Source organism: Peromyscus maniculatus, chromosome X (assembly GCF_049852395.1).
Source record: "Peromyscus maniculatus bairdii isolate BWxNUB_F1_BW_parent chromosome X, HU_Pman_BW_mat_3.1, whole genome shotgun sequence".
NCBI lineage: Eukaryota > Metazoa > Chordata > Mammalia > Rodentia > Cricetidae > Peromyscus > Peromyscus maniculatus.
In genome coordinates this window covers 115039572-115052294 of record NC_134875.1, presented here as the reverse complement: position 1 = coordinate 115052294, position 12723 = coordinate 115039572, and the positions used below count along the sequence as shown (strand labels likewise).

At 38.8% G+C, this 12723-nt stretch overlaps 1 protein-coding gene across 3 annotated transcripts in view; it reads left to right on the top strand.

Annotated features, from left to right (window-relative positions):
- The window catches only part of Txlng (taxilin gamma), a 63742-nt gene extending 51088 nt beyond the window's left edge, over window positions 1–12654 (top strand). For 2 of the 3 annotated variants that reach the window (XM_006973221.4, XM_015992069.3), the window contains 5 exons: window positions 1882–2001; window positions 2880–2954; window positions 6003–6095; window positions 8843–8938; window positions 9678–12654. In XM_006973221.4, the coding sequence (XP_006973283.1) occupies window positions 1882–2001; window positions 2880–2954; window positions 6003–6095; window positions 8843–8938; window positions 9678–10016 (723 nt within the window). In that variant the 3' untranslated portion in view covers window positions 10017–12654. Of the gene's footprint in view, window positions 1–1881; window positions 2002–2879; window positions 2955–3576; window positions 3818–6002; window positions 6096–8842; window positions 8939–9677 lie in introns of those variants that run through there. The other variant, XM_015992070.3, reaches the window with a different exon arrangement.
- The last annotated feature ends 69 nt before the right edge of the window (window positions 12655–12723 follow it).

The window sequence follows — 12723 nt, the reverse complement described above, 5'->3', positions numbered from 1 at the left end:
GGGGTTTTGTTGTTTTAAATAATTGTCTTTTTCTGTGACCCAGGCTGACTTGAAACTCAATATATTCCTGGCTGGCCTGGAACTTGTGGCAGATGCAGTCTTGGCTTTCTGTTAACAAGTGTCCTGCTTTTTTGGTTTTTTTTGTTTTTCAGACAGTGTCTCACTGTCTAACTGCCTGAATATTTTTTGAGTTTTCAAAAGTATATTTTTAATTATGTATGTATGTTTTGTCTTTGGATGTGGGTTTGTACACAAGTACAGTGGCCACAGAGGCCAGAAGAGGATTGGATTCCTTGGAAATGAAATTATAGGTGACTGTGAGCTGCCCAAGGTGGGTGCTGGGAACCAAACTCAGAGCAGTACTTGCATTTAACTGCTGAGCCATGTCCCTAGCTCCTATGGCTTGAACTCATTAAAAATTATTTTGTGTATGGGTGTTCTGTTAGCACATGTGTCTGTGCATATAAAGCCAGAAGAGAGTGTCAGATCCTCTGAAACTGGAGTTATAGTTGGTTGTAAGCTACCATGTGAGTGCTGGGTGGGATTCAAACCCAGATTCTCTGGAAGAGCAACCAGTGGTCTTAAATTCAAAAACTCAGAAAGTTTTTGGTCTTATCTTCACATCTAAAAAGTGAAGTTAGCATCTTATCTTTTTAAAATTTATGTGTGGGGGGGTACCCCAAGAGGTCAAAAGAGGGTATTGGACTCACTGGAGCTGGAATTACAGGCATTTGTGATCTGTCCATCATAGGTACTGGAAAACAAACTTGGGTCCTCTGCAAGAGCTCTTAACCACTCCTACTTTCCTGTTTTTAAAAAGTCTGACTTAAGTCCAAATAAAGTCTGTCTACTTCTAATTTATGTCTCGTCTCCAAACTATGGATTTCCTTGGCCTGCTTTTTATTATTGAAGAGCTTATTAAATAAAGTTTTGCCATTATTAAATTATTAAAGCCCTAATTTTCTTTCTTTTTGGTTTTCTCTGTAATCCTGGCTTGTCTTGGAACTTGCTATGTAGACTAGGCTGACCTCAAAATCTCAAAGATCCTCCTACTGGGATTCAAGGCATGCACCTCCACGCCAGGTCAGGCCTGGTCCTAATTTTCTTAAGATGGTTCTTTTAGTTTTATTGTTTAATGGGCTGTTTTTTCATAGATGTAGCAAATTAGAGAACCGTTTGTTCAAATTCATAAATGAAAAAATAATCTGCCATGTTACTACCTCGGCTTCCTTATCACCCACTAGCATTCTCCCTGTCACATTGATACTGCAACTGGAAGAATCCTAATTCTGCACTTCAAGGTGGCATGTTTTGATGGCTTCGGTGTGTATAGCTAGCCACTTAACAGTTTTCTTTGGAAATACAAGCTTTTTCCAAATGTTTGGTTAGGCACCAAGCACCTTATATGGTTCCTAAGCAAACTGGGTATGGTTGTATCAGATACTGGCATGGAGACTTAGTAGGACAGAAATTTACCTAGTTGATTTACCTTGGCTTGGCTTTGACTCCTCATGCCCTCAATTGAGGAATTTAGTAAAATTTAATGGATAGAAAAAAAAGGAATGGGCAGAAAAAAAGTGGTGTGTGTGTGTATGGATCTATTAGTTTGATCTCCTTTGTCTTGATATTTGACTTTCTCAGTACATAGCAAAAACAAAAATTTCAAAGCTTGTGGTGGTGGTGCCTAGCTCCAACAGGGCAGTGTTCTTGCAGGTGGTATCAAACACTGCTGTAGGTATAGGGACAGAAAGACCTAGTGTTGTTAGTTATGCGGTATTATTAATAGGAAAGCAGGGTAAGCAGAGTGTTGTAATATCTTGTATTTCCTCCTCATTGTGGTCCTCTATTCATGAAGTGATGGAAGGAATTCTTTTTTCATAGCACATTGATAAAGTATTCAAGCACAAGGAATTGCAACAACAACTTGTGGATGCCAAACTTCAGCAAACAACACAGCTGATAAAAGAAGCTGATGAAAAACATCAGAGAGAGAGAGAGTTTGTAAGTTCTGTTCCTTAAGAAAAAAAAAGGTATTTTCAGTATTTTAACTAAAACATTTAATGTCACCCATGGGGTATGATAGTTAATTATTAGCTCTAGAAAGCTTTTGGCTGCTTCTGTTCAGAGATCCACTTGCCTCTGTCTCCTGAGTGCTAGGATTAAGATATGTACCACCATATGCCCTGGTTCTGTTTTTTAACAACTTGACACTAGGGAAATTATTTAATTGATGTAACTTTATTTTGTGAGTTTGTTACTTGGGGTCTCATATTGTAGCCCTGGCTGGAGAATGACCTTGAGTTCCTCTTGCACCACCACACCCAATTTATAAAGTGCTGAGGATTGAACCCCAGGGCTTTGTGCATATTAGGCAAGTACTCTATCAACTGAAGCATCACTGCCAGGTCTCTACTAGTTTTTTTTTTCTCTTTTTGTAAATGCTCAGAAACCTGTTCTCTAATTTCATTGCTTTTCTCCATACTGTTTTACCCAGTCTTATCTTGCTCCTCAGGGAGTAGAGAAGCTTTCTCAGCCATGTTTGAGGTACTTAGCTATGTTTTCTGCTAATATAGACGTGATTATTTTCAACCTAAATACCACCCTTAAACCCTCAATATTGTAAGTTGTTTTAGGCCTCCACAGTACCTTTTCCTATTTAAATAGTAAAAGATGTCTTTCTACTTCTGTAAGCATTGTTAAAAAGCATAATGATGGAAGGTGAATGTAAATGGCAACTGTTGGAAAGAAGGTATTCCATTTTTAGGGTAGTCATTCTTGCTAAAATAGTGAAAAAGATACAGTGTAACTGCATGATTTGACATTATATTCACATTTGCGATTGCTATTAGTACTTTTGCAAGAATGTTTCTGTTTTCTAGTTACTAAAAGAGGCAACAGAATCCAGGCACAAATATGAACAGATGAAACAGCAAGAAGTACAACTAAAACAGCAGGTAACTCGATAGTTGGGGATAGCAGAATCTGTAAGAAAAAGGATTCATTTAATACATATCTTGAATCTCCTCTAACATGGTTTGCCTCTTCCCAGCAAGAGCTAACCAAGGTTAAGAAAGCAATCTCACATATATCTTTGAAGTCTCTTTTCATCAAATTTGAGTGTCCCTGGTTTAGTACTAAAAGACCTATCTTAGTAGGCTCCCACTCCCAAATCTCAGCCCAAGTGCGATGATTAGTTATCCATCTTTAAAGGCTCTCATTGTGTCCTTATTTCCCACTAAGGGAAACTGACAAGCTTCCAGATTTAAAGAATGTTATAGAATTTCACACACCTTAACCCATTTGTAGTTTTGTGCCAATTTAACACCTAAACTGTTTTAAAACTGCTTATAACCTTAGTTCCACTTGTAGGTAGTTTTGTGAAATGCTTTTAGCCAAAGCTTTCCCTCCCTTTTCATTCTGGATTCTGTAGGTGTTCTGTTACAATGTTTGGAGTCATTGTAAGAGTAGTGTGTACCATCCATCTCTTTACTTGAGAAGAAGGTACAATAGGTGTAATTAGGTGTTTGTACTTATCCTCCCTTTTAGCTAACTAGGTTTATTGAAATTTTTTTTCAGGTTTATTACAAGGCTTTTTAAAATAACTCTAGGGCTGGAGAGATCGCTCAGAGGTTAAGAGCACTGGCTATTCTTCCAGAGGACCTGAGTTCAATTCCCAGCACCCACATGGTGGCTCACAACCATCTATAATGAGATCTGATGCCCTCTTCTGGCCTGCAGACATACATGCAGGCAGACCACTGTATACATAACGGATAAATAAATCTTAAAAAATAAAATAACTCTAAATAGACTAAGACATTATGCCTGGCATGAATCTTTTTTTTTTTTCTTTTTTTTGAGACAGGGTTTCTGTGTAGCTTTGCGCCTTTCCTGGAACTCACTCTAGTCCAGGCTGGCCTCAAACTCACAGAGATCCGCCTGGCTCTGCCTCCCAAGTGCTGGGATTAAAGGCGTGCTCCACCACCACCCGGCTCGGCATGAATCTTTATAAGCACCTCCTCTTCTGGACACTATTTTTGGGGCTAGGGTAGGACAATTTACAGTATTGGTGACATTAACTTCTTACAAAGCTATTCTAACTTTTTTTTTGAGACAGGGATTCTGAGACAGCTCTGTCCTGGAACTATCTCTGTAGACCAGGCTGGTTCAGAGATCCACCTGCCTGTGCCTCCCAAGTGCTGGGATTAAAGGTGTGCACCACCACTACCTGACAAAACTAGCCTAATTTAAGAGTACAAATTTTAACAGGTATCTATCAGAAGTCTCTGGAACTTTCACCATAGGTTATGGTCATGCCAGAAGGCTGGCAGGAAATTCAAATCCATTACTTGTTAGTCCTATGCATTCAGTTGTACAAATGAATGGACATGAGAATCCATGTGGATGTGGTCCATGTTCTGCAGATGTTGATAAGCTATCTGACCTGTGCCATCTTACTGTTTCCCCTGCTGTCACTTCTTTTTCTATTATCTGAACATGACCATCCTTTCTGAGAGTTGATCTCATTTGATGCTTTTTACTGTGATATCTTATTAGCCATCAAGTCGAAGTGTTGTTCACTACTGTGGGGCAACATTGAACTGTCAAGAGACAGCCTTTCTTTGTATGCCCTATCTTCGGTTAGAACAGGCGTCACTGAAACTACTGGAGTGTCTAATTCCAAGTTTTTTCCTCAACTTGAGCACCACGGTTGTCCCTGACTTCAGGCTGTCAGCCTCAGATGCATTGTTAGAGGAACAACTACTCCACTCGCTTTTGCTCAATCCTCAGCATTCTATTGCAGTTCCTGTTATTTTCCTACCCTTTTCCACAGGTACTGCTTGTTGCCTGTCTCCCAGTGATCACTTTGCCTGATGAACTTTGTCTGCTGCTGCTTCCTCCACAGCAGCACCTGCTCCAAGTACTTCCCATATGCTCCAAGTACTTCCATCATATCCCATCTCAGCCTCCCACATTTTGTTAGATGTTATCTATAATTCTTCTCATCACTAATTACATGGTCTTTTGGTATCTAGTGAACTGTATGTATTCCTCACTCCTCTCCTCCCTTATTTGGTTGATTACTGGGGACTGAACTTAGGGCCTTGCACATGCTAAGCAAATGCCTGGTGCAGTCAGAAAAGGGAATTACAGATAATTATGAGCTTCCATGCAGACAGGCACTGGGAACCAAAGCCCAGATCCTCTCTAACAACAGCAACCCCTCTTAATCGTCTTTCCAGCCTGCCCTCAACTTAGGTGTATTTTGTGATCTCAGGCATATTTCATAATCTTGGGAGCAGAAAAGACTCTCTTCCTCTGGACTTGTTTCCTTGTAATGATATCAGACCATCTCTGAAGGGTTCCCTCCTGAACATAAAGCTTTTCCTTTCTTCTGACTCTCACACTATTTCCTCTCTTCTGTAGAGGGTTTTTCTAAAGGAGAGTAAAGGTTTGAGATGATGAGATGACTGGTTTTTATAATTTATATATATTGTACATGTTATATATAAATTTTATATGTATAGTTTATACATTTAATTTTAATTCATCTTGAATACAAATCCCTTCAAGTGAAAGAGTGTTTCTTAGTTTTTGTTCTTTCCTAAATCATCTCACTATCCCCAGCTACCTTTCTGCCTGATCCTTGATACTGAAGCTAAGAACTTTGCAGAAAAATGGTTAATATTCACATTGTGGAGAGGGGTAGTTCAAAGCATTTGCAGGTGTGTGAAATTTCTAACTGCAATACCCATTGAGTTTTAATTAATGGGGTTAGAATTAATGCTAATGTTTCTGCACTTTAAATCTATGTTAGCAGCAATGAGCTTCCCAAGTATTAGATCTCTGTGAGTTATTAGAATTTTAGCCATGTCTGCTATCCAGAGAGTGGATGTTTGCTGTTCTGTAATTTATAACAAACACCATCGTGTAGAAAGTTTAAGAGTTTGAATTGTTTGCCAGGAACTCAGAATAACTGACCTTTCTATTTTGTTCTGTAGCTTTCTCTTTATATGGATAAGTTTGAAGAATTCCAGACTACTATGGCAAAAAGCAATGAACTTTTTACAACTTTCAGGCAGGAGATGGAAAAGGTATTTGTATATTTTTTTAGTGGACTGAAATGTAAAAGGGATATTATGAGTTCTTTATTACTACTTGGGTTGAGTTTATATTGTTGTGATACTATTTTTCCAAATACAGGGTGATATTTAGTCACTTTATTCTTTAGTGTGCCCTCAAATAGTTATCTTTATACTTTTAGGATTTTTCCTTATTTTATAGCAAATTCTTTTTTGTTGTTTGCTTTTGTTTTTTTTCACGACAGAGTTGCCTTGTGTATCCTGGAATTTGCTCTGTAAACCAGGATGGCCTCAAACTCAAGAGATCTACCTGCCTCTGCCTCCCAAAGGCTGGGATTAAAGGCACCAATTCCCTGCTCACTTCTTTATTAGAAGTAGGCCTTTTCAATCTCTTAACAGGCTTACTTCCAATCCTTTCAAAAAAATTCCTTTTCTTGCCCACATTAAACAGCTCTTGTAGATCAGACTGGCAGAATTTGATGTGACCTTGAATATCTGATACTCTACAAGCTTACCCTACCACATCCCATTTTTTGTTATGTTTTAGAAGTTTCACTGATGCCCCGGCTGCTCTTGAACTCTAGGATTAGAGCAGTTCTCTTGCCTCAATCCTCAGCCTCCCAGCCCAGATAACTGGGGCTTACTGGTACACTCCACATCAAACTACAGTGGCTAATTTTTTTCAAGTAGTGTTGAAAAGTATAATGTACAGTGTAAGCCATGACTATTATTCTATCTTACATAGTAGCCAAGAATGCATGCTCGGGCTGGAGAGATGGCTCAGAGGTTAAGAGCACTAGCTATTCTTCCAGAGGTCCTGAGTTCAATTCCCAGCAACCACATGGTGGCTCACAACCATCTGTAATGAGATCTGGTGCCCTCTTCTGGCCTGCAGCTGTACATGCAGACAGAACATTGTATACATAATAAATAAATAAATCTTAAAAAAAAAATCATGCTCTGAGTCAATGTCTCCATTGCATTGGAGTCCTGGTTGCTGTTCCCAAGGCACCCATGTTAGGTGGCTCACAACCATCTGTAACTCCAAGTGACCTGATGCCCTATTCTGCTGTCTGTGGGCATTTTGCTCATGTGCATATACCCCCAGACACATGAATATACTCAACTAAAAATAACTGGAGCTGGAAGATGGCTCAGTGGTTAATAGTGCCTGCCACTCCTGCAGAGGGCTCAGTTCAGTTTCAGTACCCATGTCAAGTAGATCATAAATACCTGTAATTCTAGCTCCTGGAAATCTAATGCCCTCTTCTGGTCTGCATGGGCACCCACAGCCATGTGCACATAGATACACACATAAATAAAATATAAATCTTTTTAAAATATGACTGTAAACAAGTTCTGACTTTGTGCTCCCCATTTACTTTGTGTGTGTATGCACATGTGCACTGGCACATGTGTGGAGGGCAGAGGACTCCTTCTGTGAGTAGGTTCTCTCCTTACACCAAACAGGTCCATCAGGGTTGGTAGCAAACACCTTACTGGCCCTTTAAAGAAAATAAAAAAGACCCACCAATTTCAGATAGTGTTTGGCTCATTAAACATGTGCTCAATTACCATGAGCTAAAAAGTGCTCAGATTACCACCTTGAAGTATTTTTAGACCTAGTAATCTGGAGAATTCCATGAGCAGCAGATTTGTTCTGCCTACCAGTCCTTTGAGTTGATAATCCGATCGAGGGGTAACTGTTAGGCACAGTAAGTATTAGCTGAATTCCAGCACATGCTCACTGTTGAAGTGGAACACAGTTCAAGACAGGGATACCCCAAATTTGCTATCCTTGTGGAAGATCCTGTGGGATGGAAAAATACAGATCACCGTTGGTCAGTACTTAACTCAGTTCTTCCATGAGCTCCTTCCACCACCTTTGTCCTCGTTTGTTGTGTTAGCCACCAGTAGAAGGCATCTGGTCTGCTTTGTTGGTTCCCTTAACAGCACCTGGCTCAGTGTCCTGACTTGAAAATCATAGCTTGTGTGAATTCAGCAGACAAAGGAATATTGAGAATGTGACCAAATGATAGGCATAGATAAATTTCATTCTCAACATTTCTTGTAGCAGAGGTTTAAGAATGTTCCTTTGCCCAGGCATGATATTACATGCCTTTAATCCTAACAATCCAGAGGCACGGGCAAGCAGACTTCTGAATTTGAGGCCAGCCTGGTCATACCAAGTTCCAGACCAGTCAAGGCTACCTAGTGAGACCACCCCCCACCACACACAACACAGAAAGTGTTCCCTTGATTCTTTTGGGCCTACTTTATTATCTTTAGCAAAATTCAAGGTATGAGTTGGGAAGATAACTAAAACATAACTTTAATTTCTCAAGAAGTATTAATTAAATTCCACTTTAGTTTTCAAATGATTGGAGCTTATCGTAGCATATCAATTTTTAGTCTTTGAAGACAAGAGAGCTGACAGCTCAGTGAGGCAAATACCGTGACAAAGGGGAACAACATTAAAGCTTTTTTGTGATAGGACAGCTGGTAGAATAAGAAATGGAATTTAGGACCTGGAGAGATGGCTCAGCAGTTAAGCTTACTTGTTCTTGCAGAGGACTGGAGTTCAATTCCCAGCATCCACCCAGTGGCTCACAACCATCCATAACTCCAGTTCCAGGGGATCTGATGCTTTCTTTTCACCTCCTGAGAGCACCGGGCACATATGTTGTGCACATACATACATGCAGTCTTTATATATTCACATATATAAAGAAAATTTAACTGTTATTTTTTTTTTACAGATGACAAAGAAAATTAAAAAACTGGAAAAAGAGACAATGATATGGCGCACCAAATGGGAAAATAATAATAAAGCACTTCTGCAGATGGCTGAAGAGGTAAGATATTTCCTGAGATAGGATGTGTCGTTAGTTATGCATAGAATATGATAGTTACTGAACAGGCTGATGCCTTTCCTGGTAGCTGGATAGTGATAGAGGGTCCTGAATGAAGGATCAAGCATTTTATTGCCAGTTAATTCGAGCATCTTCTGATACAATGTTTTCTCAAACTTGAATCTATATTCCTCCTATAACATCTTCACAAATTTGAGAGGACTGTACAATATTGGAGCACACATGTATAAGAATCTTATTCTGCCAGGCAGTGATGGCACCTGCCTTTAACCCCAGCACTTGGGAGAGGCAGGCGGATCTCTGTGAGTTCGAGGACAGCCAGGACTAGACAGAGAAACCCTGTGTCACTAAAAACAAAACAAAAAACTGTTTTAAATAAGCTTAGTTTTGTAAGTCTTTGACAACTACCTTCAATTTCGTTAAAAGTTAACATGAAATTTTTATCAAGTTAAGGGGATTTTATCTATTTTTAAGAAATGGAATTTAAAACATTATGTTAAATAGCATTCCTATACTTAAGATGCATAGGCAGTCAAGGTATACTAACTTGTTAGGCTTCTGAAGAAACTAAACACGTATAATAGACAATAACAGATAGTTTCCAATTTGGTTCAGCTCAGTTATTTTTTTTTTGTTTACAAACAATACCTGATTTGTATTTAATGAGGTCATGGAACTGTCGACTGGTTTTGTTTTTCATTTGAAAAAAAAAATACAACAGAAAACTGTCCGTGATAAAGAGTACAAGGCCTTTCAAATAAAACTGGAACGGTTAGAGAAGCTGTGCAGGGCTCTTCAGACAGAGAGAAATGAGCTCAACGAGAAGGTGGAAGTCCTGAAAGAGCAGGTCTCTATCAAAACAACAGATGGGGACTTGGTGTCACCTGCGATGCAGCCCTGTGCTGCCCTGGATTCATTCAAGGAGACGAACACTTCAAGAAGAGCCCTGGGAATGCACTTGGAATCTAGGGCCAAAGCCAAGTCAGTGAGTGAGAGAAGAAGTGCCACACAAAAGCCCTCATCTTCAGGTTCTGCGAAAGGCATTGAGTCAGTTGACTAGGGTGAAATGTGATCACTGTATTGAGAGATATATTTTGTGTATAAATTCCTCTGTTAGTAGTAACTATTGGTTTTGTGGTGAAATTTTTCTTACTTTTTCTACCATATCTGTATTTTCTTAGAACTACTGGACTTATGTGGTACAGGAGGCTGCTTAGCAGTTTGAAATAGTTTTAATCTATAAATTTCCTTAAACTATGTTGCACATCTGCCTCATTTTCCCCCCTTTGTTGGCGTGCATGTCTTCATTGCTTTGTCCTTTCTGCTCCTTGCACCTAATTTTCCTAATTAAAGTATCATTCAAGACAGGGCCATTTGAGGAACTATGATCTCAGGATAGTTCCTTGATGTGAAAACAATTTCAATTAAAACATCTTGGCCCATTAATGTTAGTCAAAGGAAAATACCAGATGATTACCTTTGCTTAATAGCCTATTTAAATAAAGGGGGATGGGGGACAGGTCAGAAACAAGCTTAGCATTTTTCATTCAAATTAGCTTTTCTTGATTTACTTGAGAAATTGAGATGACAACATAACCTTGAAGTTCTAGCAGAACATATATAAATATGTTACTTGTGAACAAAATTGGATGAACGGGCTTAATGTTTCTGCAACTAAAAATAAGTCATACTATGCTGGTTTTGGGATAGAATGTACCACATGTGAAATTAATCTGGACTACCTGATGATCACTGTAGTGGATGGTGGTGGTTTATGTACATATTCTCCACTTCGCAGAAAAAGCTGATTATTCTTTGAAAACTGCTCTTCCTTGCAGTACTTTGTGAGTTTAGTACAAGAATAAATTCATATGGAGCTTGTATTAAGCAAAAGCTTTTTTTCACCCCCTACATTTTTGCTATATGAAAATTGGTTGTTCATTTGCTCTAAGACTCTCACCAGGGGCTGTGGATGTAGCTCAGTGGTAAGCACTTGCCTATCATAAGAGGCCCTGGGTTTACAAGTTCCATCAGCAAAGAACGCCAGTTATTTTGTTTCCTGAAAGAGAATTTAAATTACGGATCAGCACTAACTGAAACATTTAATTTCCAAAGTAAAAACACTGGAAACAGCATTTTTTCTATCTTGGGAAGACTTGGCAGATTGTTTACATAGACAAGAAGACCTCTAACTTATGCTTTCTGGTCCATTTCTCCTTTCTTTGATGCTGTCATTTAAAACAAGACAAAACAAACCAGTATTAACGTTTCTACACTTTAAATTGGGGAATTTCAAAACATGTCTCAGTTCTTTTTGTTTTCTCAGTGTTGAATGTGGCTCAGCCATGCAAACCATGTCTTGGTATAATTTGCATGGAAATTCTATAAACCACATTCTATTGAGCAAAACTATCAAACTATCAGACTAAATTGCTTACTGGACTGAATAAACTCCATTTCTCTTTGCTACAAGTTTTATTTGTAAACTCCTGTCACATTCATGGTCTGAACTGGGTTCAAAGAACTGAAAATTGTCCAAAAGATAGAAAACAGTCCCTGGAGCAGAGTATTGTATCTTTCTAAACTTTCACCATTGGTCATGTTAATCAAGGGGTCAGACAGTGGAGGAAAAGAAATTTTTAAAGTAGATTCTAATCTTATTACTGTCAAAGTGTGTCAGAAACAAAAACAATACCTTCCAATAGCCTCTTATAAATACTCTCCCACCTTCAGCTACTAGAAAATACTGGATCATTTCCCATGAAGGTATATCAGAAATATAATCTACTTGGAAATTATTACTAATGATCACATTTCATAAGTCTGCTGGATACACAGCTCTTAACATTTTATTAAGCCATGTGTGTAGCCTGCCACATTTTTTGTGGTGCTTGTCCTGTGTGGAAGACTGTAAATCTTGGACCTGTTGCATATTTTCAAGGGCTTCATAAAGCAATGTGATTAACAGTCCTGGCCTGCTGCTTTTGGCTTACATGCATTTTTAGCTAGATGTTTGGAGGATAGGGATTCTGTCTGGGATGCATTCAGAATCTTTCCTCCCATTACCCTGTGAATACAAATGGGACCTCAGAGAAGGATACCCTCCCCTAAAGTGATCACCTCACCAGCCCAGTGTTGTGGCTTTGTAGCACGCCCTGTATCTACCATATTATAGAACACTGTAATGCTACTAGGCTGGCTCAGAAAAGATTTAAATGTTGAATTCACTTACTGCATTTGGTGCACTACCATGCGATCTTGATGTATATTTATAGTGGCAGTAGACCCCAAAATGTAGCGAAAACTTGGGTCTTGAATATCAGGCCATTTCATCCTCAGACTTGTAGAAGTACATTTCCTGGTCTTGAGACCAGTATTTTTTAGTTATGTATGCAACTGCCTTTATTACACACCTGGTTATCACAATTCAATTCTCAGGTGTTGCAGAAAAATCTACCTCTTTCAGACTGTAGATGGAAATAACTGTGAAAAAATGATGCAGATATCTTCTAGTTTGTGCTAAACACACTGCTTTATTTTTACAGCCCACGTCTTTCATGAGGATATGAATTGTTAAGAGGCAGTCTTGTTTTGCTTTTCAAAGACATTTTGTAGAGATTTTTCACTAACGTGAATCTGATTTTATCTACTCGATTCTGTATAGATACATATTAAGTAAATATGTATGATGAATTTAACAGCTTCCGTGTATTCTTTGGATGCCAGTGTGGCCTTAATTGCGTACACATGCGAAAGAACAAGTTTAC